Genomic DNA, 21221 nt, shown 5'->3' with positions numbered 1-21221 from the left:
GACACTTTATACAAAATAATGCATTTTAGTTCCTTTGAATTTTGAAAATGTCCCATGATTTATACTATTTCAAGGAGTAAGTTTAATCATTAATATTTACTATAAATTTTCTTCACATTGCTTGAGCCAGCACAATGCATATTTTCAAAATATGAAATAACTTTAAGATGGGTTTTGGTATTCCTCATTTGCCTGACCTGAATACCTTTGAAATCACTCACAGGAAGCTGAAGACTTATCTTCTCCTTCTATCATGTGGTCAGTTTTTATTTTCTCGTTTTATCATATCAGTAGAAAATACAACAGGAAATTGCATCCATGCTGCAAGTCTATTATTTGAAATAACTGATACTGGCAGATGTGAGACAATAGGCTTCAGATAACTAAAAATCAGTAACATTCCCAGACCTATCAGGATCTGAGTCATGCTCATGTCCCATCTTCCTACCTGAAAACGGTATCTTGCCATAATCAGAGTAAGTTAATATTACAGGTAACAATCGCCAGGAGCCACATCTGCCCCTCTGAGAAGCTCCAGTTCTCCTCTTTCATTTCTAATCAGAAAACTACAATGATGCTAGCAAACTTGAATGAGGCTAGCAAACATTGACCAGCTCATGGTTGGGTTATTATTATTATTTTTTAATCAACTCACAGGTTGGTCATTATTTTTTTAATCAGCCTGTTCTTCCCCCCAGGGAAGTACACTGGTTATAAAGGAAATTAAATCAATGTGATGCCCACTCCTGTTGGAAATAATGGCTATTTTCAAGAAAGATTTTGTTTCAGCTGAAACCTAATAAATAAAATTGATGGAACACTGATTGATAAAATCTGAGGCCCAATAAACATCGTCACCTTAGCCCTGTCCTGGCAGGGTTGTTGAGAATCCAATGTGACAGTGTAGCTAAAGAAACCTTCAGAGAGTTCAAAGCCTGAGGCCTTGACCTGCTCCGCCCCTTCTTCAGACTCCATAGCAATCCAGTTACAGAGACACACAGGGGCACTAACACGCCACCACACTTGCTCTCGTGGACAAAGCTACAGCAAAGGGCCATCGTGAGTACCTCCAGCAAACCCACTTAATCTACCCCTTAATGTATCCCAGAGCACGTGGAAACACCACTGAATTCAGAAACCATGCACTGCGGCTAATTTACTAATAAGCCATGAAGTATTGTCATAAATTACATAAACTAACTGGTACTTGTCCAATTAAATGAACAAACTGCATCCTGCAGGGTAGTGACCTGGAGGATGTATGGCAGTTGTTTGCGTACTCAATTGTCAAATTTCGTTAAGCTGCTCTGGGTCTACTCCTTCACCTTATGTTAATCAGCCAGGGCCAACGGTGCCCATACTTTCAGCTCTGTTTTTCCAGTCAAGAGCATGACCATTTTTAATCTCAACAAGTCTCCTCACACATTAACAGTGGAGGCCACGAGTAAACAGCAAATGGGTAGCGACAGCCTGCGTTAGAGATGATGGAGTGGGGTAACTGCCATGGGAGTTTAGTTAGGATGCCACGGGTACTGCACACAAAGACATTAAGAGAAAATGTGCAGAGCTGTCCTGCCCCACTTCCACCCTCTGACAGAACGTGAGTCCTGGCATCAACATGGCAAGCAGGGACAATCCTTAAATGAAAACGAATGAGGAGAGAAACATGCATTACTTTCTCAACGAGATCTATGCAGGCTTGCAAATCCAGACCAAAGCCCATGGACATCCAGTCAATGCCTTCTTTTATATAATCCTCTTGCCCCAGAACTAACATGTGCTGATTGAAGAACTGTTGTAATTTTTCATTGGTTAAATTAATGCAAAGTTGCTCAAGGCTGTTATACTTCAAAGATGTAATTAGGTAAGAAGAGATAAAAATAAAATTGAGAAAACGGCAACAACTTGAGGTGATGGATATGTTAATTAACTTAAGTGTGGTGATTATTTCACAATATATATGTGTACCAAATCAAAAATTGTCCCCCCAAAAACTTACACCATTTCCCCTAAGAACAGGAACAAGACAGGGATGCCCCCTCTCACCACTCCTGTTCAACATAGTACTGGAAGTGTTAGCCATTGCAATTCGGCAAGAAGAAGAAATAAAAGGCATCCAAATTGGAAAAGAGGAAGTAAAACTGTCCTTATTTGCAGACGACATGATATTATACATACAAAACCCTAGAGACTCCATCAAAAAGCTACTAGACTTAATACATGAATTTGGCAATGTAGCAGGATACAAAATTAACCCCAAGAAATCTGAGGCATTTCTATACACCAATAGTGAACTTTCAGAAAGAGAGATTATAAAAACAATCCCGTTTACCATCGCACCAAAAAAACTAAGCTACCTAGGAATAATCTTAACTAAAGAGGTAAAAGACCTCTACTCAGAAAACTACAGGACGTTGAAAAAAGATATAGAGGAAGACATAAACAGATGGAAGAACATACCGTGTTCATGGATTGGTAGAATCAACATCATTAAAATGTCCATACTACCCAAAGCAATCTATAAATTCAATGCACTTCCCATTAAAATACCAACGGCATACTTCAGAGATCTAGAACGAACTCTCCAAAAATTCATCTGGAATAAAAAAAGACCCCGAATAGCTGCAGCAATCCTGAAAAAGAACAAAGTAGGTGGGATCTCAATACCAGATATCAAGTTGTATTACAAAGCCACTGTTCTCAAAACTGCCTGGTACTGGCACAAGAATAGGCATATAGATCAATGGAATAGAATAGAGAGCCCAGAAATAGGCCCGAACCAATATGCTCAATTAATATTTGACAAAGGAGGCAAGAACATACAATGGAGCCAAGATAGTCTCTTCAATAAATGGTGTTGGGAAAATTGGACAGATATATGCAAGAAAATGAAACTAGACCACCAACTTACACCATACACAAAAATAAACTCAAAATGGATAAAGGACTTAAATGTACGACAGGAAACCATAAAAATTCTAGAAGAATCCAAAGGCAACAAAATCTCAGACATATGCCGAAGCAATTTCTTCACTGATACAGCTCCTAGGGCACTTGAAACTAAAGAGAAAATGAACAAATGGGACTACATCAAAATAAAAAGCTTCTGCACAGCAAAAGAAACCATCAACAAAACAACGAGAAAACCCACTGTGTGGGAAAACATATTTGCCAATGTCATATCTGATAAGGGCCTAATCTCCAAAATCTATAGGGAACTCATACAACTTAACAAAAGGAAGATAAACAATCCAATCAAAAAATGGGCAAAGGACCTAAATAGACACCTTTCAAAAGAGGACATTCAGAAAGCCAAGAGACATATGAAAACATGCTCAAAGTCACTAATCATCCGAGAGATGCAAATCAAAACAACAATGAGGTACCATCTCACACCTGTCAGACTGGCTATCATCAACAAATCAGCAAACAACAAGTGCTGGAGAGGATGTGGAGAAAAAGGAACACTTGTGCACTGCTGGTGGGAATGCAGACTGGTGCAGCCACTATGGAAGACAGTATGGAGTTTCCTTAAAAAACTGAAAATGGAACTCCCATTTGACCCTGTGATCCCACTTCTAGGAATATATCCCAAGAAACCAGAAACACCAATCAGAAAGGATATATGCACCCCTATGTTCATAGCAGCACAATTCACCATAGCTAAGATCTGGAAACAGCCTAAGTGCCCATCAGTAGATGAATGGATTAGAAAACTGTGGTACATCTACACGATGGAATACTATGCTGCTCTAAAAAGGAAGGAACTCTTACCATTTGCAACGTCATGGATGGAACTGGAGAGCATTATGCTAAGTGAAATAAGCCAGTCAATGAAGGAAACATACCACATGATCTCACTCATTCATGGATAATAGAGACCATTATAAACTTTTGAACAATAATAGATTCAGAGGCAGAGCTGCCTCAAACAGATTGTCAAACTGCAGTGGGAAGGCCGGGGAGGGTTGTGGGGCAGGAGGGAGGGGGGTAAGAGATCAACTAAAGGACTTGTATGCATGCGTATAAGCATAACCAATGGACATAAGACACTGGGGGATAGGGGAGGCTGGGGAACTGTCTAGGGCGGGGGGGGATAAAATGGACACATATGTAATACCCTTTGTAATACTTTAAGCAATAAAAAAATTAAAAAAAAAAAAAAAAAAAAAAAAATTGTCCCCCTTAAATATATATGTATTTTGGTCAAATGTACCTCAAAAAATAAAATAAAATTTAGTTCCACTTGGAAAAATGTGGACACATCATGGCAAATAAACCCAGTAAGTAACAAATGTCCAGTTAAATGTTTACCTTCTTCCTCCCTGGTCAGTGTGGCTCAGTGGACTGGAGCTTCATCCTGTACACTGAAAGGTTGTAGGTTCAAGTCCCAGTCAGAGCATATACCTAGATTGCGGGTTTGATCCCAAGTTGGGGGATGTACGAGGGGCAACCAATCCAAAATCATAAAATATTCCTTTATCTCTATTTACCTTTATTTAAAGCTTAATTAATTTCTTAATACTATTCATTATAATTATTGTTATTTACTAATATTAATAACTAGAGGCCCAGTGCACAAATTCGTGCATGAATTTGTGCACAGGTGGGGACTCTCGGCCTAGCCAGTGATCAAGGCCATCTTGCTCAGTCCCTATAAGGTCTGATCAGGGCCGGCCAGCCAGGGAGAGGGACCACGGGAGGTTGGCCAGCCCGGGTCGCAGGAGGTTGGCTGTGGGAGCACACTGACCACCAGGGGGCAGCTCCTGTGTTGAGCGTCTGCCCCCTGGTGGTCAGTGCACATCACAGTGACCAGTCATTCAGTCGACCAGTAGTAACGGTCACTTAGACTTTTATATATATAGATTGCTCTTTTCAACCAAAGTAGCTCTCTCTTAAGGTTTGCAAAGAATGAATTGCATCATACTTTGATGACATTTTCTGACATTCAATTCACATTTTCTAATCTCCTTGTAAATATGCATTGACTTCATTTTATCAAAGATACTTACATCAAGGATTTCAAAACCAGTGATGTTCAGAATGCCAATGAAGAACTGCCCTGGTAGCTTGGCATCCAGGGCCCTGTTGATACGTGTCACCAGCCACTTAAACATCCTTTTATATATTGACTTGCACAAGGCACCAATGGCAGAGGTCACCTAGAAATCACATTGAAAGCACTCCTTCATCTGACAGCAGGGTTCATTTTAATCCCGGGCAGCCTCTGTCAGTGACTGCCTTCTAGTGAAATCTGATATATTTATTGACTTTCTGTGGCTCTAGCATGCTGCGGAAATGATACATGAGAAGAAATACAATAAAATGAGAGAAAAGGAAGAAAGAAGCAAGGAAAGGAGAAAAGGGAGAGGGAGAGGGAGAGGGAGAGGGGGAGGGGGAGGGGGAGGGAGAGGGAGAGAGAAGGAAGGGAGGTGAGTTACCCTGGTGCCTCTTTAACCAACGCTCTTTTGAGAGAAATCTGGTTCCTATTATCGAAGGACCAAATATCCTGGGGGAGCTGGCAGGGTATTCTAAAGCCTTGCTATTCAAAATGTGGCCCTAAGACCTACAGCATCAACGCTACCTGAAAGCTGGTTGAAGATGCCAACTCCTGTTCCAGACCTGAGAATCGAAATTTGCACTCTGAACACAATCCCCACTGTTTCCTATGCACCATCAAGTGTGAAAAGTCCTGGTAGAGTAGGTGAGGACTCTGGAATCCTTAGTCCCGTCCTACTGCTGCTGTTGCAGCTCCTAATGAATAGTGTCACCTTTGGCAAGTGACCTAACCTCAAGGGGCTGCATGCAGTATCCTCAGGTGATGCTCTTGAAGGTTCTTTCTAGCCTCAGCTTCCACTTCTTTATATTAGTTCCCAAGGCTGCTCTCAACTCCCTGTAGGGAGAATGGCAAATTAGTGCCTCCTTCTGACTCAGATTCTCTTACTGAAACCTCGGGCTACATTCCCCTCCCTAGAGGTATGTGGCCAAGGCTCTCAGGGAACCTACTGGGGAGAGCTCCAACCTCCAGAAGATGCTGTGCAAAGGCAGAGCCTACTTCCAGGATGTAAAGGTGCTGATGTAGTAGCAGATTTCCAACAGACTCCAAGTAGGAGTGAATTTCAGCTGGACACGCTCCAAGCCTGGAGGCAGAATGGGCTCCAACCACTTAACATTTAAAACAGGCCCGTCACATCCATCCTTCAGCTGCCCAGGAGAGAGCGCAGCAGGAGCCAGTTGGTGTCTGGTGGTGATTTAGTTCTGAGTCACCCACTCTCTGATCAGTTATCTTGAGTCATTCCCACAGTAATCCATACGCCGGATGGCATCACGGTTTTTTTTATTATCAGCGTCAAGAGCACGCCGCACAAACAAAGCAACAAGAATGATTTTTATTCTCTGGTGCACCGAGGAAATCACTCTCTGTCTACAGCAGTCACTTTGAAACTTTAAAAAGAACATGACTAATTTGTCCACCTCTTTTTGTGTGTCTGTTTTGTTAATCCTCACCCAAGGATATTTTTCCATTTATTTTTAGAAGGAGTGGAAGGGAGGGGAAAACATTGATGTGAGAGAGACACATCGATTGGTTGGTTCCGGCACAAGCCCTGACCAGGGCCAGGATCCAGCCTGCAACGGAGATACGTGCCCTTGACCAGAATTGAGCCCAGGACCCTTCAGTCCATGGGCTGACGCTCTATTCACTAAGCCAGATGGGTCAGGGCTATACACTTCCTTTTAATTCCCTAAATACTCGAGAAGTGGGGGTGGGAGAAAAACTGGTAGTGAAGAAATACTGGAAGAAAGCCTGAAGATGTCGGCAGAGGAAGAAATAGATAGTATGATGTCTGCTGAATGAATTAATGAAATCAGTAAACCAATATATGGCAAAATTAATCATTTTCATCATTTCTGTGCAATAACAGGAATTAGGCAGCTAAACTTACAGTTCTACTTTTCAGGGATTAAATGGACTCATTTCTTAGCTCTTTTTAGAATAATCTCACAGAAGACTTTGATTACTGGGAGGCAATCATGCATGATAGCAAGAACAAAAACAACAACAAAAATAATGGAGTCAGCCATATTTTTAACCACTTTGTTCCCAGCCTTTCTCATCTGTAAGATAACAATATTAAAATATGCATCTCACAGAATTGTTGGGAGAGATTCAATGTGCTAGATGTTGTAAGTATGTATAGCACGACATTTGGCACTTACTGAAGACTGTTAGTTTCCCCTTTCCACTGTTATCACTTCCTCTTCCTCACTCCAGTGTTCACTAGCAGTGTTACCTTGAGGAGCTAATCTTCCTAAGGTTCACTGTCTTTCACTATAAAATGGAGATATAAGTAATATCAATTTGCAGGTTTGCCATACTTAAGCACAGCACCCACAGTAAGTACTCAATGGTTACTGATTTTTGTCCATTGACACTGGGGGGTAGGGGAGGCCAGGGGATTGTCAAGGGCAGGGGGAAAAAAGGACACATATGTAATACCCTTTGTAATACTTTAAGCAATAAAACAATAAAAAACAAAAAACAAAACAAAAAAAAAGGGATCCAAGGAAAAGTGGGGGAAAAATGGTTACTGATTTTTATTATTGTTCTATCATTAATATTTTTTAAATTAAAATAACTTGTTCCTAATAAGCGTAGTTGGAACTCTCATTGGCTCATAAAACACTAGACCTGAAGAACCTAGTACTTTTTTAAATTAAATTGACTGGGGTGACATTAATTAATAAGATTGTATGGTTTTCAGGTGTACAATTCCATGATACATGATCTGGATATTGCATTATGTGCCCACATCTGAAGTCAAATCATCTTGTCACCATATATGTGACCCCATTTACCCTTTACTACCCTCCCACCCCCTTTCCCTCTAGTAACCACCATACTGTTATCTGTGTCTATAAATTTTAGCTTGGCTGTTTTTCTTGTTTGTTTATTTGTTGCTTACAGTTTTATATCCCACCTGTGAATGAAATCATATGGTTCTTAGCTTTTTCTGACTGACTTATTTCATTTAGCATGATATTCTCAAGGCCCATCCATGTTGTCACTAATGGCAGTATTTCATCTTTTCTAATGGCTGAGTAGTATTCTATTGTATATATGTTCATAATCATGTATTATGGCTCTCAGCTCAGGACGGTACCGCCCCCTAAAGGAAGAATGCCCTTGGAAACAGGGAGGCACTGAATGTCATAATGACTGAGTATGTTACCGACCTTCAACACCTGGAAGCAGGAATGGAAAACCTCCTACAATGTGCAGGACACACTCATATGAAGAACTGTCCCATTTAGATGCCAATCACCCCTCCACTGAGACACAGGGGGACTCAGTCTCTTCGTTGGGGTGCTCAGAGGGGTGAAGACATTTAACCAAGGCTCCAGAACTAGTTAGCATTAGAGCTAGAACTAAAAATTTTAGAGTGTTAACACTGCAAGAATTTTTTGCCATCTTTTGCAATTGTCATCAAAAGAATACATACATACATCACTATTCTTAGCAGTGGCAATTGTCTCTATAAAGTCAGTAAAATCCATAAGAAAAGAAAAGCCTTACAGTGTGCAGTCTTACTGTCTCCAGGAGGAGGAGGAGGAGGAAGCAAGGGGGAGAGGGAGAGGAAAGGGAGGAAATGGAGGGAGGGAGGGAGAGACTGGGAGGGACTTTTTTTTTCTTTCAATGTTGAATAACAATATATAAACTTGCTTCACTGGTTCTATTATAGTAAAGGCTGGAGTGGTAACTCAGTCCCTGAGAACACACTATTAAAGAGGCAAAGGTTTGATTTCAGTCCTTCTACAGCCTCATTAGTTTTCTACAGAGCAAACCCTTGTTCTATAATCATAGCATGTCATGTGGGCATGTTGTGGTGAATGTCTTACAAAAGCAAGAAACTGCCACATGCCTCTCACCTCACTACCAAGAAATAGTTCAACTACTTGTCCTGCTGATCCCAGTTCATGTTCAGCTCAGTACTTAATTTATTTTAACATTTAGGGAGCACCTACTGCTTGCAGGGCACGGTGCTAACTGCCGAGGGCATGAAGATGAATTACACCCACTCAATGGCCCCAAGGAGCCAAGTTACCCAGGAGGACAAAACTGTAAGCAAATTGTTTCAGTACAGTCAGTATTGTGGTAGAGATAAAATTGTTGATTTATAGAGTAAGCTAAACTAGGAAACTGATTTTGATTAGTTGTTGAAATGTTTTAAGTAACAGTCACACCAGCTGCCTTAATATACCAAAAGAAATAGTTTACTGCAGTCAAAATAACTGTCTTCTATCACAAATTTGTGCATTTATCTCTTGTTTTCAGATTTCAGATGTATGAAAACAATCTAAGTGTCACCTGAGTACTAGCTGTGGGTCCTTGGAAATGTTACTTGTATTCCCTAATCCTTAGTTTTCCTCAACTGGAAAAACGTAAGTATTGCAACCCTCCCTACTTACTTCTGAGTATTGTAAAATGGAAGCAGATAATACCTCTGAGTGCTTAATACATATAGGTAATCATACCATCTCCTCTCTCCAGGAAAGACTACATGTCTCAGACCCCCTGTAGCTAAGGGGATAATTTGACTACCTCTTACCAATAGAGTATTAGTGAAAGTGATATCACTTCCAGCCCCAAGCAGTTTAGGGAGGTGTGCTTCCTCCACAAATTATCTTTCCCCTTGTACATCATCCCTGGAGTCCATGTGTTCCAGATGTCCTACCTACAAAGTGGAAGAAGGCTGTACCATCTGTACTAGTCTCGGTGGAAAAAAATAAATGCTTATTTTATTGTCACTGAGATATTAGCACATGTGTTATTGCAGCATGCCCATTTCATACTGACTAATCCACATTACAGATATAAGTTATTATTTTTGAAATGCACTAGCATACTCAGATGGTCTCATTACCCAGCGACTCAGGGAGTATCTACTGTATCCCGGCAAAGTCTCAGAACACTGTTATTCCATCATTAAAACATTCTCCTGGATGCTGAACAAAACCTACATGACCTTTCATCGTTCATGTGTTTTTAATCCCCTCCCTTCAAATACTAACTTCAGCATGTGTCCTGAAATCCTTTCTCAACTATGTCACCATGTGTCTGTTACTCTCAAAAGTCAATAATCCAAGTAGACGAGGGATGCCAATTTGCAGATTTTATTCATGTCAGAAACCAATAGTTTTGAAAGCTTCTTAGCTGGGCAACAAAGATGTGATCACAATATGTAAAGGGCTTGCCTGCCTCTGCAAAGAGATTTGTTGCTCAAGGGAAAACTGTCAGAATTTCAGGCAACAAAGACTCTTAAACATTAGTGCACTCACTTTGGTGAGCATCCCAAGTGGAAACATTTGGAATATTCATCACGGAAGCCCTTTGTTGCTTTTTTATGGATGCTCTTGTTGCAGACATCATAGAAATTGGAAAAATATATAAGTATAATATGTGTATAATTATTACAAGATCATAGAATCATAGTTCTCTTAAAAACACCACCTTACCTGTTCTATATTTTGACCTCTAGTAACATAGTCATTACCAACTTTGATCCTAGGATGAATCAAGCCCTTCACCAACTCAGAGGAGTTAATGCCCATGAGGAAAGCAGCTTTCTCAGCACCTGGTCAGAAAAAAGGAAGGAAAAGAAGGAGGGAGGGAGAGAGAAAGAGGACAAGAAAAAATACCATTAAACTTTATTCTGTTATAGACAAATAGACTACCCAAAGGATGGAAAGATGATATGTTTAAACTGATGTAGCAAGATTGATAAACTTTCGAAATGATTACCTAAATTCTAAATATTTAAAGGACTTTATTTCTTGGAAGCACAAATCAAAGCCACATAAAATTCCACTTCATACCCACTAGAATGGCTATAATAAAAAAGATAGAATAGTAAGTATTAGTGAAGATGTGGAGAAATTGGAGCCCTCACATATTGCTGGTTAGAATGTAATATAGCATAGCTGCTGTGGACACAGTTTGGCAGCTACTCAAAAGTCAAACAGAGTTCTCGAGACCCAGAAATTCTACCTCTAGGTTATATACCCAATAGAAATGAACACATATGTTCACACCAAAAAATTATACACAAATGTTCCTGGCAGCATTATTCATAATAGTCAAAAAGTTGGGGGGGAGGACAAATGTTCATCAACTGATGAATGGATAAACATAGTCTGTATATCAGTACAATCAAATATAATTTCAGCCATGAAAAACATTGAAGTATTGATGCATGCTATGGCATGAATGAAACTTGAAATCATCATGCTATATGGAAACAGCTAGACACAAAAGGCCACATATTATGTGATTCCATTCATATAACGTGTCCAGAATAGGCAAATCCATGGAGACAAAAGGTAGGTTTGTGATTGTCAGAGGCCAAGGAGAGAAGGGAATGGGGAATAACTAGTCAGGGGTACAGGGTTTCTTTTTGGTGATGACTATACAACCTATGAATACACTAAATCTCACTAAACTGTATATTTTAAAAGGGTGAATTTTGGTGTCTGTGAATTATAGTTTAATTTTAAAAAGAATATATTTCTTGATCTTGGCTCTTTCTAAAAAGAGATATTTTTCTGAAGGACATGAAATATTCCATCCTTATTATTTGCCTATTTTTCCCTTCTATGTATATATTTATACATTCTTTCAATAAAATAGGCACTTGTAACTTGATAATTCAAGACAACCACCAATCAGCAGAAGCCAGGACACTTGCCCAGTATCTATCAAAAACCTTTCTTGTCCTGTGACGGCTCTGTTTGTACCATAGTGCCCTCTGCTGCCCAACAAGAATAATTGCAATCCATGCAATCGCACTTTTATAATGAAAGTTTCCATTTTCTAAGTAAATAAGTGGAGAAGAGTGTTATCAGAAGGAAAAGTAAATAGGCACACATCATGTCAGGTGTTAAAAAAATGAGCTTAACACAAAAGAATGCCACAGGCAAAACATTTCAAGCATGTTTCAAACTGTAGATTTCTTCAGTTATCAAACAAAAGGAATATCTCATCTGGAATATCTCTGCCGTGTCTTCCATTTTAAATGAATCATGAGATACACTAGTATATTTGATGTAGCCACTGTGTGAAATAAAGTCTTATAGAAGGAAATACAGTCTTTCCTTACTTCACTAAAAAGTACAAAGTTTCCTGAGCAATAACCACAAACGGGGGGAAGTAAAACACACACACATACACACACACACACACACACACTTAGGGAGGTGTGTGCCATGACTAACAATATCCATTTCCTTTTTATGCGCTTTTAAAATGTTCACAAAGGCTTATAAGGCTTGATATGTTTGCTTTGCTTGTTAACTAAAATCAATACATATTATAATACATTTCTGCAAGCTACACACCCACTCTATGTCAGTGATAATGGCCTACGTCAGTGGTCAGCAAACTGTGGCTCAGCAAACCGCAGCTCATGAGCCACATGCGGCTCTTTGGCCCCTTGAGTGTGGCTCTTCCACAAAATACCAGCTCTTCCACAAAATACTGACTTCTGCACATGGGCCATGAAGTTTCAATCGCACTGTACGTGCGCACTGGCACGTGGTATTTTGTGGAAGAGCCACACCCAAGGGACCAAAGAGCCACATGTGGCCCGCGAGCTGCGGTTTTCCAACCATGGGCCTAGGTACTCAGTTGCTATGAAACCTTTGCAAATGTAAAGACTGGGAAAATAAATGGAAAAATCAAAACTAGAGCATACATGCCCACCTATGCTGAGATGGTCCTGCTAAGTGTGCCACATTGGGAGACAATAGCTTGATTACTTCAAGTTGGGAATCCAGTGGGTCAGTCATAGGCTATTTAAACTCAAGAGACCATCTAAACCAACATGAAAATAATTAAGAGAAAGGGAGAAATTCAATGTGCCTGGTGAATCTAAGCAGAGATGAACAGTAACTGACTATGTGAAAAACAAGCAATTCTGTCCAGGGAAAAAAAAAGCCAGGAGTCTGGTTTTCTAAGCTTTGGAAGCATTCAGATGGACATTATATGTAACTAGGGGCCCAGTGCACAACATTTGTGCACTGGGGGGATGTTGTACATGGGGGGAGGGGAGGACGGGATTCCTCAGCCCCGCCTGTGCCCTTTCGCAGTCCGGAAGCCCTCAGAGGATGTCCGACTGACAGCTTCCCATGGAGAGCAGGACTAAGCCGTCAGTTGGACATCCTTAGCACTGCAGTGGAGGCAGGAGAGGCTCCCGCCACTGCCACTGTGCTAGCCAGCCATCAGCCCGGTTTCTGGTGCACTCCCACAGGGAGAGCGCACTGACCACCAGGGGGCAACTCCTGCATTGAGTGTCTTGCTCCTGGTGGTCAGTGTGTGTCATAGCGACCAGTCATTTGCTGTTTGGTTGATTTGCATATCAGCCTTTTATTATATAGGATAATAGTCTCAAATTCATATATCCTTTTTCTAGTGCTAAGAACAGTCCTTTGAGTCTATTTTTATCCATTAACAAAAAACACACACACTTTTTTTTTTGTACAGTATCCCACCTAAAAGAAATAGCAGCCAACATTACAGAATTACTTCTCACCCACTCCAAAGCAATCAGGTATCAGCAGACAGAGCACTGGCAAGCTTTGGGTCTACCCCATAGCTGTACACTACACATCCCTCATGTTCTCCATCTTTTTTTTTTTTTTTTGACAGAAAATAATAGTGGTCACCATGTTCCAAAAAATAAATCACTTCATTTGCACTAAAAATTTAGTTTTCAAGCAAGATGAAAATACTTGAAATCTGTGAATAAATGTCCATCTGACATTCAGAAATATTGCAAACATAGCCATCGATGTCTGTAAACACATTTTCATCACGTGACCTGATGTGGTCCTGAAAAAGGCTTTCTGAAATCTCCATCAATAAACACCATTCCTTCAGCACCTTATGAATAATCCCAGGGCTTTAATTAGGCTGCCTGAGACTAGCTGAGAGGGGTAACAGATAGGTAGAGCAAGGGTTTTCAAACATTGGTGTGGATCAGAACTAATGCAGAAACAAAAGACTAGCTCGCTGAGGAGGTTGGGGTCTGGGCTTATTTTTATCACATTCTCCAAGTGATACACATAAATACTGGAGGTCAGAGTCCTTACTACAATGGTCCTCAACCTCCACTGAACCTCAACCTTTACCTGGCAAGTTGCAAAAACAAGCACTGATGACTGCACCCACCCTGGAGATTGGTTTTCTTTGATCTGGGTGAGGCCTGAATGTGGGTGCTCTTGTTCCAGCATTAGAAGGGTTCAGGAAATCTGGAGTGTGTAAATTAAAGTGTCCAGAGACAAAATATAATTTTGAAAGACAGAGGAGCCTAGCTAAGAGGAGCTAAAATCTCATCTCAGGACCCCATGCTTTTTATTAACATAAATTGTCCTGAGGCGAGACAGAGATACACACTTCAAAGGGTCAGGTTTTATGCAGTGGTTCTCAACCTTCCTAATGCCGCGACCCTTTAATACAGTTCCTCATGTTGTGGTGACCCCCAACCATAAAATTATTTTTGTTGCTACTTCATAACTGTAATTTTGCTACTGTTATGAATCGTAATGTAAATACCTGATATGCTATATGTGTTTTCCAATGGTTGCGACCCACAGGCTGAGAACCGCTGGATACAGAGTCCATTGTCAGATTTGGGGGAATCGCCTACAGCTGTTCAGGTGTTTGACCAGTAGGAGGCAATAACGTAGATTAAGATGCCCTGAACTGTCTGGCAGTCAAACAATCATCCCTTTTCAGGTTTGGGGAAATGCCTTCAGCCATTCCTAACAGGTGACAACATATGTGACTCAGCCCTTGTTGAGTCCCCAAGTTTCATCAACCTTTTGATGAAACTCTTGAAATTATGACATGCTAGAATTGGCTTCCAGCGCCTGAACTTCAGAATTTTAAAACTCCCCAGGTAATTCAGATATAGAGCCAACTTTGACGAGTACTTTCTAGAGCACGGTAATTGGGTGTGGTAAGTACATTTGGAAGTCAAAAAGATGGAGAGAACAAAGTCTGACTTCACCTAAAAACAGATAAAATGGTAGAGAAGAACAAAAGGCAATTCTTTCCAACTTTAAAAATTTTACCCCAGTTCAGTCTCATGTGTGAACAGCCTGGTTTTTTAAAAAAAGCAAAACAAAATCCAGTTTTGTCAGTCCGCACCAGGCAAATCTGAAAGAGGGTTATGATAATGACATTCAATGGTCTTTTTGAAGGGTTGGCATATGGTTTCTGAGCTACTCACATTTCATTAAGTTTACTGAGCACTTGCTATGTGCATGGCCTGAGAAGAAAGCTAAGCAAGACAAAAATCCTCAGCATCAATGACTTTAAATCCATGAGCAAAAATATCAAGCAAGTCAGTAAAACAACTGCAGAAGAGATAAAGAAATCAAGTATAATGAAAGTTTGAATTGGGAATAAATCCCTTCACAGTAGTGAAAAGTGGAAGTATCTCAAGTGCCTGTCAGTGGATGAACCAGATAAACCAAAGTGATACATATATATAATCGAATATTATTCACACTTAAAAATGAATTAAATTCTGACACATGCAATACGGATGAATCTTAAAACATTATGCTAAAGGAAATAAGCCAGACATAAAAGAACAAATATTGTATGACTCCACTTCCATGAGGTACCCAGAATAGTCGAATTCATAGAAACACAAAGTAGAACGGTGGTTGCCAGGAGTCAGGGGAAGGGGAAAGAGGGAGTTATTGTTTAATTGGTAGTTTCAGTTTGGGATGATGAAAAATTTCTGGAGATGAACAGTGGTGATGGTTGCACAAACTGTGAAGGTACTAAATGCCACTAACCTGTAAAATGGACTTAAACTTAAAAAATATCAAAACAGCAACTTTATGTTATGTATATTTTATCACAAATAAAAATGTAAAATTTATTAAAAAGTATTTTTGGAGGAATTTGAATGAGTTTTCTAGTTTTCTCTTTTTGTTTTAGTTGCCAGAAAGTTTAATATTAAATATAATAATTATAACAACTCTGCTTTCTTCCTTTCATAATTGTGATTTTCTATTTTAATGATTATTCTAGACAGATCTTTCATTGTAAAATGCCTCCAATCTTGTTGGTAATCAGGCAAGACTATAGATTTTTAAAAATATGAATAAAAAACAAAGGGAAATGAGGCCATTGTGGTCTCTGTCCACTGAAGACTCTGCCTCTGGGATTTTAAAGACCTTTGTTCACACCTCCATGAGGCCACTTACTACATTTGATGGCAGTGATGGCGAACCTATGACACGCGTGTCAGAGGTGACACGCAAACTCATTTTTTTGGTTGATTTTTCTTTGTTAAATGGCATTTAAATATATATTATAAATATCAAAAATAGAAATCTTTGTTTTACTGTGGTTGCAAATATCAAAAAATTTCTATATGTGACACGGCACCAGAGTTAAGTTAGGGTTTTTCAAAATGCTGACACGCTGAGCTCAAAAGGTTCGCCATCACTCTCTTACGGTAATTTGTCTGTCCCCTTCTCTATTTTTCTTGATAGTCTATGTGCTGAAGGCAGGGAATGTTCTACTCAATCCTGGATCACCCAAGTTTGGCAAATTTACTGCATCCCCAATAACTAATTATGGGATGCTCTTTATTCTGAGGTATAAGGATTCTACATCAGATTGGTAGTCAAGAGAATAATTTTGAAGTCAAGCAATTGAGAGAGATTGCTGATTAATTTCAACATCTTTCCAAATACCAAGAGAGGAGGTCAACTGCAAGGCAAGGGAAGTAGGCCTGCGGTAAGGGTTTGAAGAGAATGTCATGTCTTCAAAGAAAGTCTTACTTTCTGTGCCATCTGCTTCCACTTGCTCTTCTCTGGGTCTGTTTAAATTTCATGTTTCCCAACTGAATGATGGCTTCAGTGAGTTTATAGGATCCATACTTCTCTTCAGGAAGAATGCCCAATATGTCCATGCCTTGCTGTAAAAAGAGAAAGAGATGGCGATGACTTCATTTGCCTAAGGGCTTCAGTGAGCACCACACCCCCCATCCCCCGTATGTCACACTTCCCTACACTCCCTGGGGTGAGCTATGGGTTTCAGAAGGGAGTAAGACAGACCCCCATAGCCCTGACATGACATGTGACAGCTTTGTGCAAAGCAATGCAAATTGGCCCTGTTGGCATTTGGTCACCCATACCCACTTATCCCTTCAAAAGAATTAGGAAGACACCAGATTTGGCTTATTTAGTTTCCTGTAGTTTTCAAATTTTCCCATATGCCCTGTGTCCCTCCTCTCCCTTCCAGCAATCGATCATTTACTAGCTATATGAGGTAAATCATTTTGCTTTTCATGGTTATGGCAAAAAATAGCTCCATATCTGATGGGATGATTATTTCTGGGATTCCATATGTTCTCCAAACTTCATTCCAGAACTGATACATTTCAAAGGCTGTTGAAAGAAAATTTTAAGAAAAACCATGTCACCAAAGAACTGTATCCAAAGAAGCCACTGCACCTGGTAAGATGTGTACCAGTTTCTATCTTCTTCTCTAGGAAGGGGGAGATTGGTACACTCTTTCCAGTGGTGAATTTAGAGTATATATAAACAGGCTATAAAAAATATAGTCTATATTTCATATTACATTACAATCCTTACCTAGTAATTTCACTTTTAGGAATTGAGCATAAAGTGAATCTGACATACAGACAAGCATTTACTTACAAAGATATTCACCACAGTACAAAAGCAAACAAATGAAAAACCTTGTCTAACAGTGGGAGAATGGCTAAAAAACTACAGGACAACTGCCTGATAAAATATTAAGTACCCATGTGAATGGTTATGAAGAGTTTCTAATAACACTGAAAATGTTTATATGTTTATAACAGTAACTGAAAAAGTAAACTTTATATACCAAATATATATATATGTAATGATTATGATCTTTTGATTAAAAAGAAAAGATAGCAACACCATATAAAAAAAAAAAAATGGCTGTTGCCCTAACTGGTTTGGCTCAGTGGATGAAGCCTCGGCCTGCGGACTGAAGGGTCCCAGGTTCGATTACGATCCAGGGCATGTACCTTGGTTGTGGGCACATTCCCAGTAGGGGGCGTGCAGGAGGCATCTGATCGATGTTTCTCTCTCATCGATGTTTCTAACTCTCTATCCCTCTCCCTTCCTCTCTGTAAAAAATCAATAAAATATATTTTTTTAAAAATGGCTGTTGCCATTTAGTTGAAACATCTTCCTACTTTTCTATTTGTCCCAAAGTTACCATACACACAATGTGCACTTTTACAGTAAATAATTAAACTTGGGACAGCAGCCCGGGAGGGCCTCCTTCCACTCTGCACCTTCAGGGCCCTTCAGAAGAATGGAGATCTAAGACTCTCTTTCATTTCTCATTGTTGTTACCAGACTTGGCTTAGATAACTAACAAGCCTTACATCTGTGGCTGGTGATTCTTAAGCATCATCCGAGCTCTCCACGGCAACTTCTCCATGACAGCAGAAGTGGAAGTCAGAGGGCTTTTCAGACACCAGGAGCATATCTGCAGTGAGAAAACCACTGATTAAACAGCTTATAAACCCCATGAAGCTTTAGAAAATAATTGACCAATATTCCCAGTTTACTCTTACAGCTTATAGCATACTTGTAAACAAGCCAAAACACAATCCATATTCAATACCCAAACCTCTGCAATCAATTTTTGCCCTCTGTTAGCTTGTCAGTCTTGTGCTAATGCCTCAGAGAAGAGCAGGCAGGCCAAATTTGAAAGTAGACGCAATTGCAGCAGCTTGAATTGGTGTGAAAGAAAACAGATAACGTGTGTTGGCAAAACTTTTAAAATAGGAATTTGGCCTAGATGTGTGGTTGAGGGCAGGAGAACAAAAAATGGTTTATAAAATTTTAAGTATAATGCTCCTGAGCTTCAAAGGCTAGGAAGCAAGCAGACCCTGGGCTCGGGGCTCAGGGAACATTGGCAGTATAATCCCGTCACATCACATCCGACCTATTAGGAGGCTGAGTGCGTCTTTCAAGGAACCCATAAATCAGCCACTGTGTTCCACACTACACCTGACATGTCTAAGACTCCTGACATGATTCACTTAGTCAGGGAACACGATGCCGGCCAAAGCCAAGGCAGGCTGTCAGGAGCACATCAGCAGCTGACGCGGCCAAATCACATAACCTCTTAGTGCCAAGCGCTTGCTCTCAAGGAAGTTTCCTTGAGCTGATCTGATTTTTCTATTTACTACTCAGTGAAGTGAAGCTCTGTTCTCCTGAATCCCAAATCTCAGAAAGAAAGAAACTGGGCTACCAAGCAAATGTTCCTAGCAGCTCTGTTTGGAAACAACCCAATGTCTGTCAACAGTTTAAGTATTGTATATGCACACAATAGATTATTAACCAAAATAATTCTGAGTGCAATAAGTCAGACACAAAAGAATATGTACTGTATGAAACCATCTTATAAAATTCTAGAAAAAATTTTGTTTCCATTAAATTATTTTATTTTTGTGAAAGCTACAAGGAAATTTACTCACTGAAATCTCAAAAAATCATGGGCATGTTAGTTTCTTCTGAATGTCTCTTTTATTCATAGGAATTTCCCCACACATTTAAAACCCCTATTTTAATGGCATTTATAGCCTTTATATTTTACAAGGTTCACTTGTGGCTTTCCTGATGACTCAAGTCTGTATTTGTTTTCTGAGCTCTAAACCTAGATCTCCAATTTCCCATTAGGTATTTCAATGCAGATAGCCCTAAGTAGCTCAGGGAGGTATACTGGAAGTCAAAGGGAAATTTTCAAGGAGAGACAAATCAGCAGTGTCAAACACTGTCACACCCTAAAAATCAAGAAAATTCCCTTGCAGTTTAGGAGATACATGTCTTTCAGATATGAAGAGGGGAAAGAGAATGTCAAAGACGTGGCTCAAATCTGTATTTGTTTTTTGAGCTCCAAACCTAGATTTCCAACTTCCCTTTAGTTATTTTGATGCAGACAGCCATAAGTAGCTCAGGTGGTTCCTATGTCAGTGAATGTCACCACTCTACCCAGGCCAGACACTCCTGTGCCATGACATCCCTTCACCTACTTCACAGATCAAATGGGCATCATTTTCATGTCTTTCAACTCAAAGCATTAATTTAATGGTATGGGAGGAGGAAAAGATACAAGGATAACGCAGTCCTTTCCTTCAAGGATGCTGAGGAGTCACACAACTCAACAGTGCAGGAAATACTGCTGTGTTTTTAGGGTCGAGATATCTTTCATTTGACTGACTCATTCAAAAAACCTACTTTCCAAGAATACTTTGCCAAGAATTACCTTTTAGATAATTCTAAATTGTGACATTTTTATCATTTCAGTCTCATGTTTACGTCATTTTTTATCATTTTCATCCCAGTCATAAGGATCAAAGGTGCTATATTTGACACTGCTTTCTCTATGTTAAATATAGGAAAATAGAAAACTAGAAAGGCTTACTACTTTCCCAGAATCAGTTAATGATAAATTGAATGTAGAACATAGCCTCTAGTATTTTTGTTAGACGATGCCACCCACCTTCTCAACCCTGTGTCTGTAACTCTGAGGGGATTCCATTTCTTCCTTTGTCCTAGACAGAAGAAAGGTCTTGTTCCATCCAAGCAGGCTCATTTGGATAAGCACTGCAGAAGACAGAGAAGAGTGGAGTGGAGAACTACAGAGCCAGGAGGAGGAAGGAGTTACAATTTAGGAGGGGCTGGTAGTGTTACTAAGCAAGGGCTTGCTGCCACAAAACGCATGGAAGCCAAGACTCTATCACTAGCTTTTGAAGAATGAGAGGAATATTGTTTCCAAGTTGACTAGCAAGAAGGCAGGAAGCAAAGCTCAAATCTGTCTTACCAATCCAGGGGTTTCAGGTGGATTATTAAGGAGTAGTAGTAGTAAAAGGCTCACAAGTTTTAATTGTAAGTGGTGTAAACTTTAGTTCAAGGTCTTGTTAAACAGAATAGGACCAATTTGAGCTGGTCTACAGTTACAAATCAGCCCTTTTTGTCCTTTATTCCTTATTTTTGGGGGATGAGGGATGACTGCTCAAGTTACTGCCTGCTGATAAGGGGACAAATAAGTCAGGAAAAATGCAAGATAGCATAAGAAAGTAGAATACTAGAATTATATAAGCATATATCACAACCAGGAAAGGAAA

General features: G+C 39.8%; 1 protein-coding gene across 1 annotated transcript in view; it reads right to left on the bottom strand.

Annotated features, from left to right (window-relative positions):
• The window catches only part of MYH15 (myosin heavy chain 15), a gene marked incomplete at both ends in the record, with an annotated part of 149873 nt that overhangs the window by 104102 nt on the left and 24550 nt on the right, over nucleotides 1-21221 (bottom strand). Inside the window, 7 exon segments of the mRNA XM_081085999.1 lie at nucleotides 1676-1846; nucleotides 5013-5162; nucleotides 10516-10634; nucleotides 16861-16898; nucleotides 16900-16997; nucleotides 18471-18488; nucleotides 18492-18574. Of these exon segments, the coding sequence (XP_080942125.1) occupies nucleotides 1676-1846; nucleotides 5013-5162; nucleotides 10516-10634; nucleotides 16861-16898; nucleotides 16900-16997; nucleotides 18471-18488; nucleotides 18492-18574 (677 nt within the window).

This window comes from Myotis nattereri (assembly GCF_964212035.1).
Source record: "Myotis nattereri genome assembly, chromosome: 3".
Classification (NCBI taxonomy): domain Eukaryota; kingdom Metazoa; phylum Chordata; class Mammalia; order Chiroptera; family Vespertilionidae; genus Myotis; species Myotis nattereri.
The sequence above is the reverse complement of the archived record's forward strand: the minus strand, read 5'-3'. Positions and strand labels throughout refer to the sequence as shown.